This window comes from Geotrypetes seraphini, chromosome 10 (genome assembly GCF_902459505.1).
Source record: "Geotrypetes seraphini chromosome 10, aGeoSer1.1, whole genome shotgun sequence".
NCBI lineage: Eukaryota > Metazoa > Chordata > Amphibia > Gymnophiona > Dermophiidae > Geotrypetes > Geotrypetes seraphini.
The window spans coordinates 18,462,257-18,489,075 of record NC_047093.1 but is presented as its reverse complement, the minus strand read 5'-3'; the positions used below and the strand labels follow the sequence as shown (position 1 = coordinate 18,489,075).

Genomic DNA, 26,819 nt, shown 5'->3' with positions numbered 1-26,819 from the left:
TTTGAGACCACTGGTCTAGTTATTCTGTCCTCGAGTTACAATGACAGAAGTCTTAGACTTGCAGTAGTAACAAAAGAATACAGTGTATTTCCATTTCATACAAAACAACTTCCTAAACCTTGTGATGTCCTTCTGTCCCTTTGGGCTTCATTATACATGGGTTCTCGTCCCTGCTGCCACTTTATACGCCTCCCCTCCAACAATCCACCTTGCTCAGGCACTGACTGCAGTGGCATTCCTGGACCAGAGGCCCCAATGCTGCAGCTCTGTATGTGACCATGCATGATGAAAGGAGCTCCCCTCCATGCCAGGGCTACAAGCCCTCTGCAAAATTTCTTATTAACCTAAGCAGCAGAATCCATGCTTAAGAATCAAGTCTCCCAAAGGGCAGAGCCCAACACTACCAAAGAACCACCAAAGCCAAGAAACAAATCACTTTTGAAATCTTAGCAAATTCAATCCAAGCAGAAGAGCAACTTGACTTTAATCTTTTCCTTCATTTATTTTTTCTGCATGTCTATCTGCTTCTACTTACAACAGCTTTCCATCTCTCTCATCCTACTATTCACAGTTTTTTGTTTTGTTTTTTGCCAACTCTCCCCCCTTTCAGCATCTTCTCTTTCTCTCTTCCCCCCATTTTCACTCTTCTAACCAGTATCTCCTCTCTTGCCCCCTTCATCCAGCATATCCTCTCCCCTCTTTCCTCCAACACCAACTTTCTCTCTCTCCACCTCCATCCGCGATCTCTCCCCATCACCTTTTACCCTTTGCCTCTTCCAGCACTCAGCTACCATCAGCCCTGCCTTCAGCTCCAGCCCCACTAAACCGACTCACAATAATGAAGACAGAAGCCGTTGGACTTTTCCTCTTGCCTACATTGCTATAGGCTCTGCCATTCTCAATCCTGCCCCTCAAAAACAGGAAGTAATTTCAGAGGAGGGCAGGATCGAGACCAGAAGAGCTTATAGCAATGTAGGTAAGAGGAAAAGTCCAATGGCTTCTGTCTTCGTTATTGTGAGCCGGTTTAGTGGGGCTGGGACCAAGACTAAAGGCAGGGCTGATGTCAATAAATATGCGCCACCGACTCCTCACTCCTCCCGCCTCCCATCAGCAGGCAAACTGCATGGACGACCGCTGCCAGAAGGAATCAGTTGTCTGCCTCACATGTCGGGCTTACCCCTTCAGCCTCCACAGTCAGATTCCCAGGTAGGTTTAGATTTTAATATTTTTTATACTGGTTCCACAACCATAGACTCAAATATAAACTGAGATCCCTATCTTTGGGCCCCAAAATCTTGGTTTATATTTGAATATATATGGCAAGCAGTTTACAATAAGAGTGTTGATCAAAAAATGACCAAGTGCAATCAGTGGAAAGTGGTCTTGTTTCAATCAGTCCTTTGGGGTGGGGGACGGACGGACCTGAGAGGAACAAATTTGTAGTCTTTGATTTTTTTTTTTTTTTGTTAATCTGATATAATTTATCACATTGCTCTTTTGAAATTTATAAATTTTCCAAAAAATATTGTTACATATTTATTTGATAAAGAAGTTATAAAATCTGAAACAGAATGTTCTCTAGCACTGAATCAAAAAATAGTGGTAAAGTCATGTTTGCTTTTCTGCTAGGCCTCTATATCATGCTTTGTGCCATTAATTTTATAAACTTACTAACAAATAAACATATTTTAGAAAAGGAACAAACATCTTGATTTGTTTACTGTAAAATGGGAAGGAGAGACTTGCATTACATAAGAGTATGAGCTCCTTCACTGCCCTTTTGGTTTGTGCCAAGTTTAAAAAAAACCCCAAAAACAATAACTAAAGAATCTATTGTGAACTATAACAACACTATTTTAGAAAATGTTATTAAACTGCATAAAAGTACTTAGGATCACACTTAATATATTGTACTGTGTGCACTAGATTTACAGAACTAAAATCCTACAGAAACATATAACATAGTAACATTAATCCATCCTTGTTACTACAACAATGATACCAAAAACGGTGCTAACCAACTACCGTATTTTCACGCATATAACGCGCGTGTTATACACGATTTTACAAACCATGCGCGTTATACATGTGAGCGCGTTGTACAAATTTTTTTTTTCATTCTGATGCGGCATTCCCCCTGCGAACCGGCATCCTCCCCCCCCCTCCGCTCGCGTTACCCCCTCCCCCGCGATCCTACATCCCCCCAGCACCGCAAAGACAACTCTTACCCAATTGGGCACCGGCACCAGCACCAATACACAGCATGTGCCAGTGTCCGAAGATCCTCCCTCGTTGGGTTGGGCTGGGCTGGGTCGGTGCGAGAGAGATCCTCCTTCTTCCTGTGCCGGGCTGGACTAGGCTTTGAGCATTTGCGCATGCTTAAAGCCTTCTGGTCTAGCTCTCTCCGAGATTATCTCTCTTGCACCACCCAGCCCAGCCCAACCCAACCCAACGAGGGAGGATCTTCGGGCACTGGCACATGCTGTGCATTGGTGCTGGTGCCCAATCGGGTAAGAGTTGTCTTTGCGGTGCTGGGGGGGATGCCAGTTCGCAGGGGGAATGCCGGATCAGATTATCTCGGATCAGAGGGGGAGGGGGGGTGACGTGAGCGGGGGGGATGCCGGTTCGGAGTAGGCGGGAGGAGGTTTTAGCATGCGCGGTATACGCGTGTGCATGCTATATTAAGATTTTATTACATAAATTTCTGTTCCCCGCGCGCTATACCCGTGTGCGCGTTTTACACGAGTGCGCGGTATATTAGTGAAAATACGGTAGTACTACTATTCATTTCACTAAGTAAATGGACAGTTTCTTTTCTTTTTTCTTAACTGAAAATAAAATGCCAGTAGTTCAGGCACATCAAGCCCCATCTCCAAACAAAAGAAGGTATGAGGAGGAATAACGCCCTGCAATCAACTAGTAACAGTGCCCACAAATTATTCATAATTCCCTGCTGAATCTCTTCAGCAACTAGTGCATATGTTTAATCAAGGCTTTTGTTTTGTTAATCCTCTTTGAAGCACACGTCTATATGTAACACTATCTTAGCATATGTCTAAACACACCTACTCTACATAAGTGAACCTGCTAAGTTCCTTCAAGCGAAACTGCTCAACGAAGCACTATCAAAGCCAAAACTGAGCAAATACAGTGTTTCGCAGGGGGCTCTACTATCCCTCTATTATTCAACATCTGCTTTAGACCGGTCCTAGAAATAGCCCACAAATATTACATTAGGATTTCTATTCCGCCATTACCTTGCGGTTCAAGGCGGATTACATATGAATTGTCAGGACATTTAGGGCTCCTTTTACTAAGCTGCGTTAGGGCTTTAACGCGCGGAATTGCGTGCGCTACAATGACACGCGCACTAGACGCTAACGCCAGCATTGAGCTGGCGTTAGTTCTAGCCACATAGCACAGGGTTAGCGCGTACTAATCTGCTGCATGTGCTAAAAACGCTAGCACACCTTAGTAAAAGGAGCCCTTAGAGGTACATAAGGAGTAGTCTGGACATTTTCTAAGTTGCTAAGGATTGGAGAGTATTGCAGGTGATGCTTGTCAATAGATCTAGCTGTGTTTGATTTTATGTTTGTTTGTTTTTTAATAGTAGGGTTTTTCTTTCTTTTTTGAAGGTTTTGTAGTCTGTGGTCGAGATCAGTAAGTTGGAGAGTTGGTGGGCCAGTTTTGCTGCTTGAGTGGCTATGAGGTTGTCGTACAGTTTTTTTCGTTTGACGTTTTTGGTTGGAGGGTGCGTGAATGGTGTGTGGGTTCTCCTGTGCCTGGTTGAGGTGGATTGAATTAGTTGGTTGTTCCAGTAAGCTAGGCTGTCTCGTTTTATGGCTTTAAAAAGTACATTATAATATTTGAAGAGTACTCTCGCTTGTATTAGGAGCCAGTGTGAGTCGTGGTATGCCTCTGTGATGTGATCGTATTTCTTCAGCGAGTAGATAAGTTCTTCACTCTTTCAAGGATGACATCCAACTATACCTACCTCTAAGAGAAATCCGTGATGCCCAGATCATGAAACTCCTAAAATACCTCTAAGAAATCAAAAACTAGTTGTAATTTGTTGACGGACATCCAAACACCTCTAAAACGGAACTCTTTTGGATCTGCAAGGAACACTGCAACCATTCTGTCCCTCGCTACACTAGGACTCAACTACCATAACTGCGAAGGACCAAATACACAGACTAGGAATACCCCTTGACTCCAACCTTTTGCTTTCCAACCATCTCTCTCGGGTGGTATCTTCCTCATTAGTAAAATGAGGAACAACTTCGGAACAACTCCAAAAAATAAGCAACTACTTTTCTGAGTCCGACTTCACCCAACTACTCTATGCCCTAGTCCTCTCCCGCTGGACTACCGCAATGCCCTATTCAACGGTCTCACTCGAAGAAACTACATCTCCAGCACGTACAAAATGCGGCAATCAGACTTCTAAAAATCCTCCGTGCCCATAACCCTGTCTCCCAGGCTCTACTGTCAACTCAGTGGCTGCACATAGCCAAACATTATGTCTTCAAGGGCCCGATGCTAGCGTTCAAAACCTTGCATGACATGGCACAGGGCTTCAAGACAACTAAGCCTTCTTCATATGTGCTGAATAGATCCCTCCGCTCCCAGGATGAAATATGTGTCAAAATGCCCCCTGGGATCCCTTTTTAAAAAAAGCAATAAAAACATACCTCTTCACCCTGCCTAAGGCTGATAGGTTACAAAAAAATATTAATGTATACTGGTAGCAAATCCTCGGTATGTCACATATATATTGGTATTGGATTCTTGGAATGTGTCAAGTTAGGATAAAAACTTGTACCAGAAAAAAAAACTTGTACTGTAATTATGGCAAATTGTAACCTTTTAACTGTATATTATGTATGTTAACTTGTAACCAATCCTGAGCTCTTTGGGGAGAATATTAAAGAAAATGAAATAAATAAATAAGCTAACAGGGAAATGTCAATATACCTGAATATAACTCATCCTGGGCTACAACCAAAAAGGTGTGAGCTAAGTCTTACAAAAAAAAAACACAAAACACATATTGAGATATCTTCTTAATTGCGTTGTTGGTATAAAAAAAAGGAAAAAAAACCCGACAAGAATTGTTAAGATTATAATTTTATGGGCAATGAAAGCAGGTTATTAACATGCTAGTATTGTGTAGTTATACACCCATATAGTGTAACCAAATTGTGTGCTGTGGGATGAAAAATAGAACTGCTGTACAGTCTGCTCTTACTACGCCAGTGAGGTGTTGCTGAGGAGGAGAGGTGCTGGCGCTGGCTGACTGCCTACAGGACATGCCTCTCATCACGAGAGCCACATCCTGTAGGCAGTCCAAAGGTGCCTCGCCTCTCCTCCTACCTGGAGTCTCGCAGCACACCCGGAATCTCGCCACGGCACACAGTTTGTGATATACTGCACTAGAGAATTAAGAAGGGGTCACGTCTTCATCCCTCCGCCAGTCAGCTGTTCAATAGAGCAAATTTTTGTAACTTGGATGTGACTGAACACAGGTCTAGACAAAAATGTCTTTCTTTTTAGACATGGACATTTCTTCCAGTTCAAAAAAATCCCATTTGGATAGCCTACGTTTGGGCCCTCCTTAGTCCCACCCAAAACACACCAACAACACATGCTCTTGCTATCTGGACAAACTGCAGTGTGAAACATCCAAAATCTAACTTGGACTTTTTAGCAGATTAATGTCTTAAAATACCTTAAAAAAAAAAAAAAAATCTGCTTTAAGAACATAAGAAGTTGCCTCCACTGGGTCAGACCAGAGGTCCATCGCGCCCAGTGGCCCGCTCCCGCGGCGGCCCATCAGGTCCGTGACCTGTGAAGTGGTTTCTGTCTAATCCTATAACCTACCTCTACTTCTTTCTGTACCCCTCAATCCCCTTATCTTTTAGGAACCTATCTAGACCTTCCTTGAACCCCTGTAGCATGCTCTGACCTATTACAGCCTCCGGGAGCGCGTTCCATGTGTCCACCACCCTCTGAGTGAAAAAGAACCTCCTAGCATTTGTTCTAAACCTGTCCTTTTTCAATTTCTCCGAGTGCCCCCTTGTGCTTGTGGCTCCCCACAGCCTGAAGAATTGGTCCCTGTCTACCTTCTCTATACCCTTCATGATTTTGAAGGTTTCTATCATGTCTCCCCTAAGTCTCCGCTTTTCCAGGGAGAATAGTCCCAGCATTTCCAATCTGTCAGCATATGAGAAGTTTTCCATACCCTTTATCAACTTTGTCGCTTTTCTCTGGACTCCCTCAAGTACTGCCATGTCCTTTTTGAGGTACGGCGGCCAGTACTGGACACAGTACTCCAGATGTGGGCGCACCCTTTTTGATGATACCCAACATTCTGTTCGCTTTCTTTGAGGCTGTCGCACACTGTGCTGATTCTTTCAATGTTGTGTCCACCATCACCCCCAGGTCTCTTTCAAGTTTGCTCACCCCCAGCAACGATCCCCCCCATTTTATAGTTGAACATCGGGTTCTTTTTCCCTACATGCATGACTTTGCATTTCTCAGTGTTAAAACTCATTTGCCATTTTCTTGCCCAGTCTTCCAATCTCGTTAACTAGGATCTAAATGTGCAAAATCCATGCTCTATCTTCTCGTCTAGAGGGTGATTTTAATATCATAAGCCAATGGTCTCAAAAGAGCAGATTGCACACCATCCATCAATGAAAACTTCCACTATGGAAGAAGGTGAAAAACAAAAGCTGGACATTTGGCAAATGCTTCAAATCCATATTAAAAGAACTTCAATAGACCTGGCAGGCATTGCCATTGAATGAAAATCACTTTGCAAACCCAAGGGTAAAAGAAATTCTTGAAATTTACTGGCTTATTTGTGCACTACTCTTCACAATTTTTATTACACATATAGACCCCATATAAGGAGTGGATTGACAAAGTGCTGCATATGCTGTAATCCAGCATTTCTAATGACCTCCGAGACTGACAAAACTTCCCAAACCTGTACCGGAAACACAACTAGACTCTCGGGATATGAATAAAATAAGGTTTACATACACTTAGTTAATAGGTGGACTATAAATGATAGCTAACTAAAATAAAATATTCATTGTGAAGATCTTCAAAGTTTGACTAGTCTTCATCAGCACGAGTTTGGGAAGTCCTATGTTAGCTCAGGCTCTATTTATTGAATGCGCCAGATATCACACTGATATCATAATTGGAAACACAGCTTGTATGTACCACATCATGCAACAATTTCACTCCTAATACATGCCCCAAAGGAAGCACAAATTTTAGCAAAAAGTGTGCTCTCTTTCTTGTGATGTATATTCTTGAAGACCAACCGGCAGAGGAGAGAAAATAGAAACAACCAGAAACCAAGAATAATATCTAGAGTACCTATACTTGGCAAAATTTGCATGTAACTCAAAAAAGCTAACTCAGTTGTTAGTCACCACCTTCTCGTATGTAGCCAAAAACAGAGTTAAACCTATTCTGATCCCCATCATTCTATAAACTACAGTATGTTTCCCCAGGAAAAAGGTCCATAAGCATCTGAAGTGACATGACATTCATAGTGTATATACAAAGCCAAGTTTATTTTATTAGTGTAATTGAAATCTGTAGTAAAGATTAAAATGTTTGTTGTCATACTACCCCTAGGGAGGACTTTGAAGACTGCAACATTTTGCTAAACCAAAAAACTATCCAAAAAGTCATTCTGCTTTAACTTCCAAGACCTCACAAGCACAGCACTGATTCCTGCAGCAAGTTTCCATGAAGTCATATTGTATTTTAGTAATTTCAAATATAGATATTACAAACCACTAAAAAATGCGATATTAAGATAATTAAATGCAAATATGTGCAAGGTCACTAAACTTAGGTCAGAACTGTAAATATCATGCAGACTTTTGCATAAAGTCTAAATCAAGACTGAAGACTTTGTTATGATGGCATAAATAGAATGGATCAAAGTTCATATTGTTGCTTCCTGATCAGAAAATAAGCACATCAACCTACATTTAAGCAAAGACTTCTTGATTAGAAAGAAGAAAATTTTGGTACATTAGGTATCATTGGACGTTTGACATAAATATAAAGAGAGGTCTGTTCAAAAAGTTCCAGGACAGATTTTATAAAAATTTATTAAACAATCTTACAACTTATTCCATTGGGTCTCCTTCAAAGTATTCCACTTTTCCCAACGTCATTTCCACTTCTGGAAACAGTCCTTAAACTTATCTTCAGGAATCACCAAATGTTATTGCTTCAAATTTTGTTTTATGTCTTCAATGGTGTCAAATCGCTTTTCTTTCAGCATGGATTTAAGTTTAGGAAACAAGAAGTCAGCAGGAGCCAAGTCAGGAGAGTAGTGGCTGGGGAAGAACCGTCATCGTGTTTTTTGCGGTTGTTCTTTTGGTCGTCGGTCATGAACCGTGGAACAAACTTTGCCACAACATAAGACATCCCCAACTTCTCTGTTAGAATGCTGTGGCATGAACCAATTGAGATGTTGCATTCCTCTGCCAATTCTCTAACAGTTAAATCACCGATTAAAGTGCAGAAGAACCCTCACTTGATCAACAGTTGATGTTGATGGTCTAGTTTGCAAATCATCTTTCATAACCACTGTTGAAAGTGTGAATACCATTCAATGACTCATGACATGTTCCCCATAAGCTGCTTTCAATATTTCATAAGTTTCTGTAGCAGTTTTACCCAATTTAAAACAGAACTGCTCATTGAGGTCGCACATGATGAAAAATAGCCAATCACAAAAACTGCTGTAGCTCAGAAACGAAAACAGATATCAACAAACAGAAAAAGGAGGTTACTGGTGACGTTTCATACTAGTCAACGCTGCCTAGCGCATCTCAAAACATTTTCCCATTGGCATGCAAATTCAAACGGTCCTGTAACTTTTTGAACAAACCTCATATCTTACAGCTACAACATTCAAGGTCCGGAAGCAAAAAAAGTTTCAAAATAAGGGTTTATTACACTGAATCATGCTCACATAGTACAGAGTTTTTAGTTAATTCAAATGAGGAATAAACAATCTAGAGTGAAATATTTGTACTGTAGGTTTGGATGAATAGAATAATGACATTGATATGCAGTCAAAAAGAACCTCATCTCTTATAGGGCTGCCACTTACATTAACCCCCTCTTCTATTAAACTGCTTTAGCAGTTTCTAGCACGGGGAGCCACGATGAATGGCCCACGCTGCTCACCGTGCTAAAAACTGCTAGCGCAGTTTAACAGAAAAGAGTAGGGGTGGGGAATAGGTATGGTTTTGCTGATTGTGTTAAATTTAAGAAAGAAATTTACACTAGACTCAGTTTGACTTATCTGGGTATTTCTTTTTTTTAGGATTTTTTTTTTTTTTTAAATAGGTGACAATAGATGTTAGTAATTGGTGCATAGAAAAAAAAGTAAAATGGTATATAGCTAGAAAGGTCCCGAAATGGAAAATAGAAGTGGAGTCTAGGCTGGGGAACCAACACCATGACCTCATTCTCTTGAGAGGTCCTCACAATAATCACCTGGATCAGAAAGGCAAGAGGAGCAAGATAATAGAGCAATACACCAACATCCTCTTATGCTACCAAATTCGGACTGTGCCACCTTGGCCAAAGCATCACGGAAAGCAAGGGTCCTGCCCAAAGCTGCCACCTTCTTGACCACTTATAGAGCAAAGAGATTTCAGCTCATACAAGAGCTACCTGCCCTTTAACTGCTTCATAATCCTCAGAAAAAAGACCGTTCACAACCATCTCTATATGTAATTTCAAGAAGGAAGCAGTTCCAAAAACAGCAACCACAATGGCATAATGTGTGCAACAAGATCGCTGCATAGTGACATTAATGGAAAAGGGGCTACACCACCATAAGACACTTTGGTTTTCCAAAAAGAGAGCTGCTCAGGGGAAATGTAGTCACTGCCCTCTTCTGCCTATCAGAAGCAGTGAAAGCAACTAAAAAGGACTGATAGGCGGTATACAAATTTTTATTAAACTTGAAACTTTTACTAAGGTGTGGTAACTGCTAGCATGTGCTTATCACTGCTTAAAATGGCTTACTGTTGGACACGCTCAAGCCATACAGTAAGTTTGAAATACATACAGTAAGTTTGAAATCCATGCATGCCAACCACACGCAAAAAAACTCTTATTTTTTGTATGGTGAGGCATGTCTAGGAGGATGGAGGGTGGGTATTTTTGTGCTAATCAGCGCAACCACATTATCACATGCTGATTAGTGCGGGATCACTGCCTTTTCTATGAAGGTATCGATATTGACTAACACGGTGATTTTTTTTAACAGCCATGCACTAAAAAATCCTGGCACAGAAAGAGAAGTGCTAGATATTTAAACTACAAACACTGGTACCAATGTGTCTTAAATCCCAAACAGAATAGCAACACTTTTCCTACTTGATTGAAGTGTGTGCTTCTGAATAAAATCGATATACAGTACAGTTGTTATGGTGGCTAATTTACATCTAACAATATGGTCTCCTGAAATAAGTTCTTTTGAAAAACATCGATGAAATCACTATGGCCCTGATACTGTAAAGCACGTCTAAAGTAAGGCGTCATTTGGTCATCTAAGATAGGCGACCTTTGTAGAATCGTGCTCAGCACTGTTTAGACATCTAAATTTTTAGGGGTCCTTTAGAGAATCAGGTTGTAGGTGAGAGTTAGACGTCCAAACAATGTCCTTAATGTTATAATATTTTATTATTATGGCGTTGTTAGAATGGCAATTTTATGGTGTTTTTCATGATAATTGTGATACTGGGAGTTGGATCTGTTTAATGCTTTTATTTATTTCTCTTCCATCAGAGTGTGATTGGGATTCGAACCAGCAACATTAGGTTTAACCAGTGTGCTATACAGTGAGCTAGCAAGTTGCATAGCAATTGTAAAACTAGGTCCTACAGACATTATAAAGGAGGTCTACTTTTGAGCATAGTTTGGGCTTCAGATAGACCTGAGTTCTATGGAGAGAACTTAGGCACAGCGTTATGCAAATGAAATCAAAGGACACCCATATTGAAGCCTCGCCCAGACCACACCCATGCCTATTGAGTTAGGGGTAAATTTACCTAAATATCCTCTTTGTGTTGCTATTGTGCGCTCCATTTTATATATAAGACACACAGAATTCCACCAGAAACTGTAATTTAATCTGCTATGATTTTTCCAATTGAATGTAATCTGTTGAATGGCAACTCCAGTCAATATAAATAAAAGTTTGTTATTATTTGAGGAAATCTGACTCTTCGCTCTCATTGACATGCCAAATAAAATAGTATCATATGTCAAGGCTACCGGATTTTCTAACATCCTATTGATTTATGGCCAAATTGATTTCCAAAATACTAATATAAATAGACAATAGAATAAAAGTTAATCTAATGTCCCAGCCTCAAGATGACAGTGCCAACATCTATTAGACTTAGAGCTATCTAGTTTTTGTAAACGAACAGGGGTCCAAAAAGCTCTATGTAAAAAAGAAAGAACCAAGTTTGTCTCATAGATGCAGACACTGTACATCTCATCCTCCAAGACCAAATTCATGGCCATTGAGACGCATTAATTTGATGCTTAATCTCAATGCACCAAATGTCCCGAAGACCAGTTTTTGGTTTTTTATTCACAAATCCAGATATTAATTTATACCACTGTGAGGCCTGGTGCTCCATGAAATCTACCTGAAAGCATAAGAATTCAAAACTATATTGATTATTAACAGTTTTCCATTCAGGGAACCCCGCCTGAATGGCTGCTTCAATTGTAACCATCTAAAACTTTGTGATTTGTTGAGACCAAATTTATGTTGCAATTGTGAAAACTCAAGCAGCTTACCATTAGATATTACATCTTCCAATGTACGTATTCCTGCCAGCATCCAATGCGTCCAGATAATTTTAAAACCGCCAATTTTGATCTTGGAGTTAAGCCAAATCGTTTGATTTGTTGATTTATTTATCGGAATAGGAGTTAGACTATTTACATATCGTAGAGTTTTCCATGTACAGTATCAACAAATATTCTATGTTCTTCATATAGCCTAGGCATTTTGATACTAAGTACATGACCAAGTTGCAAAGGACACATGAGTCGCCATTCTAACCAAAACCAGTATGAGATATTATCAATGGGCTCTGGGAGGACCCAATACATACCTTGACGCAAAACATAGGCCTGATGATACCTATAGAAATTAGGAAAATTTACCCCCCCCTCCATAATTGGCTTTTGCAAAGACACTAAAGCAATTCTAGGAATTTTACCCAGCCAAATAAATTTTGTTAGAATACTATTTAATTTTTTATAAAAAGACCCCTGAAAAAAAACAGGTAACATTATCATTTGGTAACAAACCACAGGTAAAATCATCATTTTAACAGTTTGTACTCTCCCCCACCAAGATAAGTGCAGAGGATTCCATTGCTCACACATTTCTGTTACCTTCTGTAATAAACATTTTTCATTTACTTTCATTGTATCATCCACTGTATTTTTGATCCAAACTCCTAAATATTTTAGACCATCTTCCTTCCATATAAAAGAAAATGCATCAAATAAACCTTTTGTACAATGTACATTAAGTGGAAGAACTTCTGATTTATTCCAATTTATCTTATAACCTGAAAACTTTCCAAATTTCACAATCTACTCAAGCAAGCATGGAATGGTTGTTTCTGGATTTCTCAAATAAAGCAAGATATCATCCGCATATGCAGATACTTTATATTCTCTATCTGAACGCGGAATACCCTGTATCTCCTTCACCTGTTGAATAGCTAATAACAAGGGTTCCAAAACAATATCAAAAAGCAAAGGAGATAAGGGACAACCTTGTCTAACCCCCTCTGCAAATTAAAACATTCTGAAAAATTATTATTAATATACAACCTAGCAGCAGGGGAGCTATACAACGTTTGTATTATTTGTAAAAATCCTGAACCTATACCAAATCATTCCATTGCTTGATACATGAAGGACTATTCTACTCGGTCAAAGGCCTTCTCTGCATCCAAGGACACAGAAAAAGCCGGCTCTTTCATGGCTTTTGTTAAATACAGCATATGAAACGCCAACCTAGTATTATTAGAAGAATGTCTTTGAGCAACGAATCCTGTTTGATGCATACCTATAATGAAAGGGAGAGCTTTAGCCAATCTTAAAGCCAATGTCTTAGCTAAAAGTTTACCATCTACATTGATTAAAGAAATAGGCCTATAATTTGAAACCAAAGTGGGATCTTTATTTGGCTTTGGTAAAACTATAGTTAAAGATTCTGCCATAGTGCCTGTAATACAACCCTTCATTAGTTGAGCCTGATATAAATTTAATAAATAAGGCAATAGTGTATTTTGAAATGATTTATAAAACTCTACTGTATAACCATCTCCACTTGGAGCAGATCCAACTCTAAGGGACTTCAAAGCTGTTTCCAATTCTTTTAATGATATTGGCTCTTCCAAACTTATTTTTATATGTTCAGGAATTTTAGGTCCCTCTAACAGTTTCAAAAACTCTAAATAAGTCTCAGAAGAATAAAGAGATTTATAAAACTTTAAAAATTGTTTTAAAATTGGTTCAATTTGAGTATGCATATTACCATTTTCATCCTTAATGGCAATTATTTTTGTTTTCCTTTTTTTTTTGCTTTTAGATAATTTGCCAATATTCTTCCCTCCTTATTTGAGTTTCCATAATACAAAGCTTGCTGAGAAAATAAATCTTTCCTTACTAATTTAGACGAAATCTCATTAAATTTACCTTTAGCTTTTAAAAGATCCTGTTGAGTAGAATATTCCCATTTTTCTATTAATTTTGATTCTAAAACTTTAATTTCGTGTTCTAAATCAGAAAATTGTTTTTTGAGCTGTTTTTTAAGATAAGCCGAATAAGAGAATAATTCTATACATTCTAATACATGACTGGTACGGAAGGTGAAGGGGATGAACTACAATCTTTAAAGAAAGAAAGGAAACATTTAGGGGGAACACATATGGTGGGTAACACAAAAAAAAAAAAAAGAAAGAAATTTATAATCTATGCATAAATATGATTAAGATCTAAGAAATTTGGTAACTTGTAAATTATGTTGTCTATTTTTCAAATGCGTCCTTGAACAAGAAACTTTTTAAGGAACGCTTGAATTTTTCTAAAGAAGATTCATTACGAATATATAGAAACATAGAAAGATGACGGCAGATAAGGGCTACAGCCCATCAAGTCTGCCCATACCATTGACCCACCCTTTTAAGTCTACTGGCCCCCTTAACTCTACTGACCTGCTCTATTAAGTCTATATCCTAGCGACCCTATTCATTGGTATGACCCTCGCAGTGATCCCACATAGGTATCCCATTTATTCTTGAAGTCTGGGATACTGCGGGCCTCGATCACCTGTACTGAAAGCTTGTTCCAATGCTCTATCACTCGTTCCGTGAAGAAGTACTTCCTGACGTTTCCACGAAACTTCCCTCCCCTGAGTTTGAGCGGATGTCCTCTTGTGTTCGAGGGTCCTTTGAGAAGAAAGATATCATCTTCCACCTCGACCCGTCCTGTGATGTACTTAAATGTCTCAATCATGTCTCCCCTCTCCCTACGCTCCTCGAGAGTATAGAGCTGCAATTTGTTCAGTCTTTCTTTGTATGAGAGACCCTTTAGCCCTGAGACCATCCTGGTGGCCATCCGCTGAACCGACTCAATTCTGAGCACATCTTTACGGTAATGTGGCCTCCAGAATTGCACACAGTATTCTAGATGTATATATTAGTAATTGTTCCAAAGCTGGGGTGCTAACAATGCTGTTTATTCACTATTGACTCCATTGGCTGTGTGGTAAATGAAAGGATTTGAAAAGCTATAGAATGTTGTTTACACCTGTTTAAAGCTGGTTCTTTATTTTATATATATATATATATATATATATATATATATATATATATATATATATATATATATATATATACACACACACACATATATACTGGTTCATTTTATACAGTATATACACTGGTTCTTGCATATTGGTATATGTACATATACTATATATTTAACATAAGAACATAAGCATCGCCTCTGCCGAGTCAGACCATAGGTCCATCGTGCCCAGCAGTCTGCTCCCGTGGAGGCCCCCCAGGTCCGTCACCTGTATGTGATCCTTTACTTAAGACATTTTATCCTGTATAGTACCTCTCTAACTATATCCCTCAATCTCCTTTTCCTTCAGGAACTTGTCCAACCTCTTTTTGAAACCCAAAATCGTACTCTGCTCTACCACCTCCTCTGGAAGCGCATTTCAGGTATCCACCAGCCTCTGAGTGAAGAAAAACTTCCTAGCATTTGTTCTGAATCTGTCTCCCTTCAATTTTCTTGAGTGCCCTCTCGTTTTTGTTTCCTCCGCCAGTCTAAAGAATCTGTCCCTCTCTACCTTCTCTATACCCTTTATGATCTTATAAGTTTTTATCATGTCACCTCTAAGTCTCCGTTTTTCCAGGGAAAAGAGCCCCTGTTTCTCCAGCCTCTCAGCATATGAAAGAATTTCCATGCCCTTAATAATTTTTGTTGCTCTTCTCTGGACCCTCTCGAGTGTCGCCATATCCTTCTTAAGGTACGGCGACCAGTATTGAACACAGTATTCCACATGCGGGCGCACCATCGCCCGATATAGCGGCAGGATAACTTCTTTGGTTCTGGTAGTGATTCCTTTTTTGATAATGCCCAACATTCTGTTCGCCTTCTTTGAGGCCGCTGCGCATTGCACCCCCGGCTTCATTGTTTGGTTCACCAAAACCCCCAAGTCCCTTTCTAGATTTCTCTTCCCCTATACCATCCCCCCCATGTGTAGTTGTACATCGGGTTTCCTTTCCCCATGTGCAAAACTTTGCATTTCTCTACATTGAAGCACATTTGCCATTTATTAGCCCATTCACTCAGTTTGTTCAGGTCTCTTTGTAGTTCTTCACATTCCTCAACAGTTCTAACCCTACTGGAGAGTTTTGTGTCGTCCGCAAATTTTATAACTTCACACTTTGTCCTTACTTCCAGTTCATTAATGAATATATTGAACAGCAGTGGTCCCAGCACTGACCCCTGCGGGACACCACTAGTGACTGCTTCCCAGTCAAAGTAGTGTCCCTTTACTTACTCCTACCCTGTGCTTCCTGTCCGCCAGCCAATTACATATAGTATATTTTATATATACAGTATATATACTGGTTCTTGCATATTGGTATATGTACATATGCTAGTTCTTGTATATATATATATATATATATACACACACACACACATAGTATATGGGGAAGAGAAGATAAAGCTGCGCGCGGGTTTAGCGCGTTGGACATTTCATCATGCACTAACCCCCGCGGCCGGCTAAAAACTAACGCCTGCTCAATGCAGGCATTAGCAGCTAGCGCGGCAGGCGGTTTAACGCGCAGTATTACGCGCGTTAAACCCCTACCGCAGCTTGATAAAAGGACTCCAAAGTAAGAAAAAAGAAAAGAATACAAACTGAATGATTAATAAATAATGAATAGAATAATGGGGAGGTTTTTATGCCAATGATTGGAGCAGGAGCATGAAAAAGCTTCTCATCTGAGGAGATACGTAGTAGAGAATGACACGGTGACAAAATTCATCACCGTTCCCGTGGATAACCGCGGGAAATAATCCCATGTCATTTTCTAGTGTCTATTTCAACCTTGGTCCTTCTACACCAGCATTCTTCAAAGCAAAGCTTGCGGGTCAGTGGTTGTGGCCATTCATACTCTGATTCTTATGTGAGCCAAGGATAATGAAGCCATTGTGACATCACTGATCGTGATTGGCTCTTAGGCACTGGTGGAATAAGGCATTATGACATCACAATATCTGCTCTGGATACCAGAGACTGTCATTCTGTAGTGTCTGTTTCAACCTCGGTCCTTCTACACCAGCATTCTTCAAAGCAAAGCTTGAGGGTCAGTGGTTGTGCCCAATTATACTCTGATTCTTTCCTCTCTCCTTAAAGAATGACATGAAGATGGTTTCCCGCGGTTATCCGCGGGGACGGGAACGGTGATGAAGTTTGTCACCGTGTCATTCTCTAATACGTAGCTCCGAAGTTCGGAGACTTTTCCTACCCTATAAGTTACCACTGACTAGTATAGTGGTATTTTTTGCTTTTGTATGACTGTTTATTTGACCACTATATATTTTTGCTTGTGGTGGTAATAGACATTAGTACATGGCCATTAATGCAAAAAATGTAAAGTCGGTCATTTTACTGTTGCAGTAAAATTAACCTTGGTGTACAGGAAAACCCCTTACAAGGGAGCATTAAGGCCACTTTTTATTGCAGCTTACTGCAATAAAACACATAACTAAATTTAAGTATGCTTAGCCCATTAAGGTCAAGAATCTGTTGCTAAGATAGAGGATGTCACAGTAGACAGCAGAAACCCACCAAGCCTTCTATGTTACATTTATTACATTTGTCTAATAAAATGCCATAACCTTCAACTATTATCCTAGATAAATATGAAAAGAGCTCAATGTTAGTTTGCTTTTCTTCTAACCCTAAATTAAATCTAAACCAATTTTATTGTATATATTCAAAGCTTAAGAAAGACAAAACAGAATGATGGCGAATAAGAACTGTAAAGCCCATTTAGGAAAAGGGGATGGTAGAGGTGCTGATAAAGGACTGCATCATTGTGCACCTTGATGGACACGTTCTGAAAGGACCAGCTAGCACGACTTCAGCAGAGGAAGGTCTTGCTTAACGAGCTTGCTACACTTCTTCAAGGGAGTAAACAGGCAGATAGACAAGGGTGACCTGGTCGACATTGTATATCTGGATTTTCAGAAGGCTTTCGACAAGGTTCCGCATGAACAACTACTTCGAAAAATTGCGAGCCATGGAATCGAGGGTGAAATACGTGGATTAAAAATTGGCTGGCGGATAGGAAACAGAGAGTGGGAGTAAATGGACAATACTCGGACTGGAAAAGCATCACCTGCGGGAGTGCCTCAGGGTTCGGTGCTTGGACCCCGTGCTCTTCAACATATTTATAAACGATCTGGAAACTGTTACGACGAGTGAGGTGATTAAATCTGCAGGCGATACGAAGTTATTCAGAGTAGTGAAGACGCGGGACAAACACACTCGAGAAGGCTGCGACATGGCAAATGAGGATCAAAGTGGATAAGTGTAAGGTGATGCATGTCGGTAACAAAAATCTTATATACAAATACAGGATGTCCAGGATGGTACTTGGAGAGACCTCCCAGGAAAGAGACTTGGGAGTACTAGTCGACAAATCGATGAAGCCGTCCGTGTAATGTGCAGCGGCGGCGAAAAGGGCGAACAGAATGCTAGGAATGGGGAGGGAAAGGGATTGAGACTTGTATACCGCTTTTTGTAGTTTTACCACCACACTCAAAGCAGTTTACATACAGGTACTTCAAGCATTTTCCCTATCTGTCCTGCGGACTCACAATCTATCTAAATGTACTTGGGGCAGAAGAGGATTAAATAACTTGCTACCAAGCAATCTATTAATGAGTTTTGCAGTTTTTTTGCCTCCTCTCATGTAAACCTGTCCTGAGGGACCCCCAGCCAGTTGGGTTTTCAAGATATCCCCTTTGAACATGTATGAGGCAGATTTGCATATAATAGAGGCGATAGGCATGCAAATCTGCCACATATATTTCTATTAGGGATATCTTAAAAACCAGACTGGCTGGGGGGTTCCCCAGGACAGGTTTAAAAACTACTAAACCAGCATGTTACTCTTACTGCATGCTAACTGACTAATACAGTTAACACAAGAGCATTTAGCACCTCCTAAATAGGAGATAATACAGTGTTCCCCCGCAAATTCGCAATTCACAGTATTCTCCGACCGCCTCTTCCTGTTACTAAAGTCGGGCTACACCAACCAGGAACTGCATATCAAAGCAGCCTTACTTTAGTAACAGGAAGAGGCGGTCGGAGCATAGCGCGAGTGATTTTCTTCACTTGCCAGCACTCCAGCTGCCCTCTCCTGCCTTTTGACATGTGAAAATCCGTATTTGTGGTTTTTCAAAATTTGCGGGGGTTCCTGGAATGGAACCCATGTGAATATCAGGGGAGTACTGTAAATGGTTCTGGGAACATTAATGCATAAGAACATAAGAATTGCTGCTGCTGTGTCAGACCAGTGGTCCATCATGCCCAGCAGTCCGCTCCCGCGGACAATATAAAATACCGGGAAAGCTTCTTTTAGATGAAGCATTTGTTTTGCATTTGCCACATGTTAAAATCCATTAAGGCCAAAACGTAATGTACTTTAGTAAAAGGACCTCTTAGTTCCTAATGCAAAGAGACTCCAGGTCTCTGGCTTTCCCTTTACTTCATCACCAGATGAAAAAAATCAAATATAGATGCTATCTTAAAAATACAAGTAAAAGCATATGACTACTGAATAAAACTGCTATGCTATGACACAAATAAACAAATGTGCTACAGCATGACGCACATATGGGGGATTCCCTCTTGTTATATTCAGAAGCCATGTCTATTTAAACTATTAAACATTTAAGAGTAAAGAATGCCAAACAGTCCTCAGAACCTACGAGTCTTTAACAAAAAAGAATCAACCTTTCTCTGCAAATTGAAGCTTAGGTTAAATATTTTATTTGGCTGCTGAAGATGGCCTGAGAACTTGGGCATTAGCTCCAGACCATTTTCTGGATATACATCAAACACTGCCCTGCCATTTCTCCAGTCAGTCAAAACAATGTTTCCCATGAAGATTTTTAATGCTGAAGTCCTAAAAAAAAAAAAAAAACACACCAAAAACTTGCTAATTGAATCCAGCGTGCATCATTTATACTATTCTAAACATTTTACCCCTATAGCTTGTTTTCTGATATATTAATGTGTATCATAGTAAGCAACGGTAATTAAAAATAAGTTGACATTTAGTCTAATTTTAGAAAAGGATGATGAATTATACAGTAAAAGCAACTAGTTAAACTGAAAAGGGGCTGGTAAAAACTACTTGCTCATCTGTACCCCCCCCCCACACACCCCAAAAAAATCCTCTTCTTGGGCTTTCAAAGACAAATGATTTCAAAACGCCAAAGCAGCATCTATCAGATTTGAGTTGCTTCAAAATGAAGAACATTTTACAATTCATTTCCTCCCCCCCTTTATAAAACCGCAATAGTGATTTTTAACGCAGGCCAGAGCACTGAAGCTCTGCACTGCTCCTGGCGTTCACAGAGTTTTGGGAGTAGCGGAAAACATTCAGCGCGCCAGCCTGCACTAAAAACAGCCATCACAGTTTTTTTGTAAAAGGGGAGAGGGTATGCTCACAACCTGAACATTAAAGCAAAAGGAATGATTTCCAACATGTGGCTTCCTAGATTATTAACATTGGCCTAATTCTCTCTGCACTTCACATGTACTCATTAACCATTCCATGGGAAAAAATCCCCCTAATGGGCAACCCTTGTTAAAATTAAGACTCATTATAAATGGAAAGTAACTATATATAAAATAACACAATAATTAAGTAGACATCCTATACAAAATTGAAACAAAACCCGCCCAAACGAAACCCGATTCTGTAACCGACGTCCATGTTGCAGACGCCGGTTACAGAATTGGGTTTGTTTAGACGTGGCCGCTATACTTAATACCAAGTATTAGTATAGTGGCCGCAGCTACCAGTCTCCCCCCCCCCTCCCGCCGATCTCGGCAGGAGGGTGCCCAATCCCTCCTGCCCATAGAACCCACAATTGCCGGCAGGAAGGTGCTCAACCCTTCCTGCCAGTAGGCCCCGCCTCCCGAAGATCACCAGCAAGCCCGCCTCCGTCCAAATGAGGCGGGCCCAACCCACCAGATCCTAGGGCCGGATTGACCCAGGCGCCTAAGGCCCCCTCCTATGACAGCACTAAGCACTATTCTGTAAACAGCGCCAAACTTGGAGCATAACTTTTTTGAAAACTTATTTTTTAGGAACCATTTATAGATTCAGTCCTAAGTGTAAATGCCATTATAGAATACAAGCATAAGTCCGCATTTATGTGGCTAACTTTAGGGGTGAGCACTCACTCCAACTCAAAGGCTGGTTGGTATAAGTGCTCACGCCTAACTGGAGACAGTTAGGCATGTAACTACATGTTTTCTATAACATGTGCAAACAACTCCTGATCATGCTCCTGCTTGATCCACAGCCCCTTGCACTTGCGTACTATGGATCTTGCACCCATGTTTTATCGAATACCGACTATGGTCTATTGCATGTGTAATTGCTAATTGATACCAATTTTTTTTTAATAATTAACATCAATTATTAGCTCATTATTATATTAATTTACATATGCAACTGACCATCTTCTTTCTATCCCCTTCTCGTCATTAGAGTATTCAATGTACTTGTCTCAAGCTTTCTTGACTTCTTCATGGTATGCTGTAAGGTCTGCAGGATGTCTTTATATACAATGGGTTCTCAAACCTGATTGGCTGGGGTTTGAGGTGACTGAGGCAGGAAAGTCCATTGGTCATACAGTTCTCACCAACATTCTAATTTGAACTTTGTGACCAATGAACTTTCTTGCCTCAATTACCTCAAGAAAGAAACTGCAAACTTCACAGCACATCCTGAAGAAAGCCACAACATGATGGCTGAAATGTCAATTCTACCTATCCAGACAAGGCAATAACCGGACAACTGCAACAATCAACACTTTCACAAATTTTGCAAGATGATACAAAAAGCACACCGAAAAGTAGTCTCTCAATAGTGCATTGACCAAGACCATGTCTCCAAATTAGAGTTGTCATTCTCTTTCTACTTTCGCCAGCTACAGAGTATCCGTACATAATTTTCAGAACCTGAATTCGCCCAACTATTGTACGCTTTTGTATTATCTCACTTGGATTACTGCAATGCTGTACTAGTGGGCCTACCTGCAAAAACCCTCTCCCGCCTCCAATGTTTGCAGAATGCTGAAAACCACCTTCTGAAAAACCTGGGCATCTGCGACCATGTTACCCCCCTCACTAGCTTCCATGAACTGGCTTCCTATTAATAAACGCAGCACCTTCAAAGACCTGGTTCTTGGTTTCAAATCTTTCCACAAGATGATAGACTATAAGGCAACAAAGCTACAAACCTAAGCCCCCAGCCAACCACTGAGATCTCAAGGACAGAGACATCTGACCTTACCAGCTGGACGTTCCCTCAAGACTGAAACTGCCCACAAACACTCCTACTCACATTTCATTCCTAGACTATGGCACATCATCCCCTCTTCCATCAGAATGCAAGATGGACTATGGAACTTCAGGAGGGCTGTGAAAACCTTCCTCTTTATGAACCCAGCGCTTTAAGGTCCCCACACCTAAAAGAACTCAGTAGCTCCATGCTATTCTTAGTTGAACCCAACTGTACCATTTACTATAAACCAGATGTGTGTCTCTATCTACATGAATATGTCTTGTCTGTCATGTCCTACCTATACTGTATATGTACTCTTGTAACCTGTTCTGGGCTCCTTTAGGAGAACGGGCTAAAGAAATTAACAAAAAAAAAAATATTCTTCATATTTTTAATGATCAACTGAATAATGGTTTGCAGAGGATAAAATTAACTTTGGTAAATCAGGTCTTATACTGAACTTGACATATGAAAACAAGAAAAACATTTTAAGAGTATTACTATTAATTATTTCTATAGTGCTATCAGACATACGCAGCGCTGTACAGTCAAAGAGTTTACAATCTAAACAGACAAGAAAGACAAACAGGATGTCATGGATGCAGTTAGGGGGAATGGTTAATCTGCCCAGCCAAGACAGACAAACAGGATGTCATGGATACAGTTAAGGGGAACAGTTAATCAGCTGGCTGGGTTGATGGGCGTAGGGTTATGGACTGAAGGCTATATAAAAAAGGTGGGTTTTCAGTCTGCTTTTAAACAGGGTAAGGGAAGGGGCTTGGTGGACAAACTCAGGTAATTTATTCCAGGCACAGGGGGCAGCTAGATGAAAGGAACAAGTCTGGAATTGGCAGTGGAGAAGGGTTCAGCTGAGAGCAGCTGATCTGAGGAACAGAGTTCTCTGGGAGGTGTATAAGGAGAGAGAGGAGAGATATTGAGAGGCAGCAGAATACAAACTGGTCTATATTGACATACTTTTCACCGTTTTGTTTTACACTAAAACATCTGAATTACATGCTAAAAGTCACTTGTAATTTATTTTTCCCCCTCAAGTCCCTCTGTACCGTACTTTTCACAGAGCCAAGCTTTATAGTCAGTTACACGTTTCTTTCGTCAAACTTACTTCAGCTTTTATGCACTGCATTTAGAAAGAATAACTAAGTAAATGTTTTCTTTTCTGCAAGGCTCCAACCAAATTGGTGTTAAGAAAAATAAAAAAAAAAACAGCTGAGGAAGATGACACAGTGTCAACACCACAAAAAGTATCAAAATGAGCAAAATAAACATCAGGCGCGAGCTTGCAAAGTTGGTGACTCTAGCCCCAAGTTTCACATTTATCTTGGAACTGAAAGGCAGAGTTAACTGTGTCCAGTGGCCAAAAAACAAGTTTTAGAGGAGCCAAGTTAAAAAAAAAAAAAAAAGTTTCTGAAGACTGGGCATCCTAACTGCAGACATCTGAAGACGGAGATTATAAGAGTCTTTCTTGCAAAAGAATTTGGATGGCTGCTACTGAAACTGCTCTTCCATCTATAAATCAAGACGTGTTTATTTTATGACATCCTCAGATTTCATAATAGCTACCATTCTAAATATGTGAAAAGCAGCTTTACAGCAACTCTGTACTGCAAGGCAACTTTATTTCATGGTACACATACCAAGTACTCAAAGCATGTCTCATCGCCAGACATCTACAACCATACTAGTTAATAGAAACACATGCACACATTGTGTAGGTGTGTAAGATATATATTACATAGGCACACCACTACAGTGTGTGTCTAAACAGGTGGAGAAATAGCCTAATGCTTAGAACAGAAAGCTAGGGAGGGGGGGGGACCCTGTTTAAATCCCAGGGTGGCACCTTATGATCTCAGACGGGGAAAAAGAATGAACCTGAATGCAAATGTCTTGAGCTACAATTGAAAACAAAAGAGAGAGAAGATGGGAGCTAAATGCAAAACTTGTCTCTCTTTACATACATAGAGGGAGGGCTAAGCCCCTTCGCCTATCTAGGTGGGATCACACCCACAGCACACGTATTGGAGCCAGCTCTGTGGGTGAGCAAAATCCCCCCCCCCCCCCAAGTCATTGGAAAAGTTGGCTCCTACGCCTTAAGGTGTCCGTCCCTGCACCTCTCTCCGGACACCCTCGTTCCTATAGGCGCGCGCCTAGCCGGCCCCTGCACACGGACAAAAAGGCACGAACAAAGCCGCCGGCTCCGGCCTTCCCTCGCCTCCTACCTGTCAGGCGCAGCTTGACGGGCCCGTTCCTCCTGGAGCCCTGGTTCGACATGTCCCGCCTGAGGCGGACGCGAAGGGAGTCAGAGGAGCGGAGGCGGCGGAGGCCCGGATGTGCCGCCCAGCGCTGCCATGGGAGGGGGGAGGGCGGGAGGCCGGAACCCGCCGCCGCCGAAGCCGCTCGCTATCTTGTCAGGGCCGAGCCTCCATGCCGGGGACCCTCAGCGACTTCCGGTTCCGACGGCTGCTGCTCGCGCCCGGCCCGCGGGGAAGCCGCCGCCGCTGCTGCTTCCTGCAGCTCGCGCGGGAATCAGGGCTCGCGCTGCCTCTCCAGCTGCTGTCTGCAGTCGGGGGGGAGGGGAGGGGAGGGGGGCGGGCCGGCCACTGGAGCGCGTGCTGTGACGTCGGCGCGCTGAAACCCGCGGCTGCGAGGGGAGGAGAATGGGGAGGGCGGGGAACGGAGAGACGGTGAGGTTTGTTGGTGCCACGTGGTTTTTTTTCTCATGCAATGTTCTGCCACACCGTACTATGCAAAAAAAAAAACAAAATAAAATAACCCACCCCTTGAAATTTTGACACAACTTTTCACCACACTGGGCAAAAGTGCTCAGGACCAACAATAGGTCGAATTTAAGATCACCAGCGGGGTTGCTACTTATAAGCACTTATATTGGTCCTCCAACATTTCAGTCGTGAGTTTTACCCACCATCGAGCGGGTGTCCAATTGCTCCGGGTTCTGACGCGTTTCGCCAGAGAACCCACCCATTGCAATGTTTCAATTCAATGTGATCCCTCGTTCCCTTACTTCCAAAAGCCAATATAAGTGCTGGGATTGGAACGTGAAAGGCACAGCTTATGGCAGTGGCCTCAAACTCGCGGCCCGCCAGGCTCTCGGTATGTTTATCCTAATCACACAGTTGCTTCATCATCTGTCTCTTTAGCTATAAGTAACAATATTATCATTAAGACTTAGCCAAAAGGAAAAGTTTATAAACTCTAAAGAGTTTTACCTCTTGTAAAATTGTAATTTCTTTATTAACACATTAACTATTTTTTTTATGAGGCCCTCCAAGTAGCTACAAATCCAAAATATGGCCCTGCAAAGGGGCTCAGTTTGAGACCACTGGCTTATGGGGTAGCAACCCCGCTGGTGATCTTTCTTTTTTTTTTTGTATACTGTAATCATATTTATTAGGCAGAGCAAACCATGTACAACAGGTCAGTGGTACAGAACAGGTAATGAGAAACACAGTGAAAAAGAACAGTGCAGTTATACATGAACAGTATGGGTATCAAGAACAGTTCCACATGGCTTAAACCAGCCCGTTTTCTCTGGACTATAAAGTGCTTACAGAACTTTGAATCCCCAAACGATTCACCTAATGGATCTTCATACCAACATCCATACACACTTTCATACCCCATTCACGCACAACCAGTCAGAATAAGGTCCTGCCTTAGACTTTAACACTGCAATCAGGACTGTCACAGCTGTCATCCAAGAAATACAGTAAAAATGGAGAGATCGTAACATAAACGGGTAAGTAATCAACAACCATCTACAACCAGCAATTGAGTATACAGAGAATACAGATAGCAAGACTCAGATCAGTTCAGTTCAGGGGAGAGGCGTTGTCAGGAGGCGCTTCCATAGGGTACAGTAAGCAACCCACGAGGCCTGTGTTCTGGAAGTGTATGTGTCCAATTCAAATCTGGCTTGCGTCTTCATTCTAGCCAGCCATAAAGGGAAGGTAGGGGCCTCCGCTGTGGACCATCGCTGCAATACCAGCAATTTGCCTATAAGAATAGCGTGCAGAATAAATTTCTGATCTGAGTTGTCCAGGCCCTGTTGCGTGAAATCTTGTACATCCCCTAGTAAAAGCGCTGCAGAGTTCCAGGCAAAAGTACATTGGAGAACATGTTCAAGGCATCGGCGAATTGGGCTCCAAAACGTAAGAGTCGGGCAGTCGAAGAAGGTATGAAGAAATGTACCCGGTGCGGATACACAACGGACACAATTAGCGTCAGTCCACAAGTGCATGCGTGCTCCACGGATTCTAGTTATGTACGCTCTATGCAGTAACTTGAATTGTATTTCCTGTAAAGAAACTGCCTTCACCAACAAATAAATGTTCTTGAAGAACGCATGTAAATCTTGTACAGTGACATTTCTTCCCATTTCATGTGACCATTCCCTGGCCAAAACCACCAGAGACATCTCGGATTGATGGTCTCGACAGGCAGAATACCAGTGAGAAATAGAGTTCATGGAGGATGGAGTCTCCAGAAGAATGTCGTCAAGGGATCCACTCTCCCATCGGCCATCACAACGGGCAATCTGGGGGGTGACATAATGTT

General features: G+C 41.2%; 1 protein-coding gene across 1 annotated transcript in view; it reads right to left on the bottom strand.

Moving 5' to 3' along the window:
* SMURF2 (SMAD specific E3 ubiquitin protein ligase 2) overlaps positions 1-24,825 on the bottom strand; it is a 192,008-nt gene extending 167,183 nt beyond the window's left edge. The window contains exon 1 of the mRNA XM_033960928.1: positions 24,464-24,825. Coding sequence (XP_033816819.1) covers positions 24,464-24,515 — 52 coding nt within the window. The 5' untranslated portion in view covers positions 24,516-24,825. The remainder of the gene's footprint in view (positions 1-24,463) is intronic.
* Between the last annotated feature and the right edge of the window lie 1,994 nt (positions 24,826-26,819).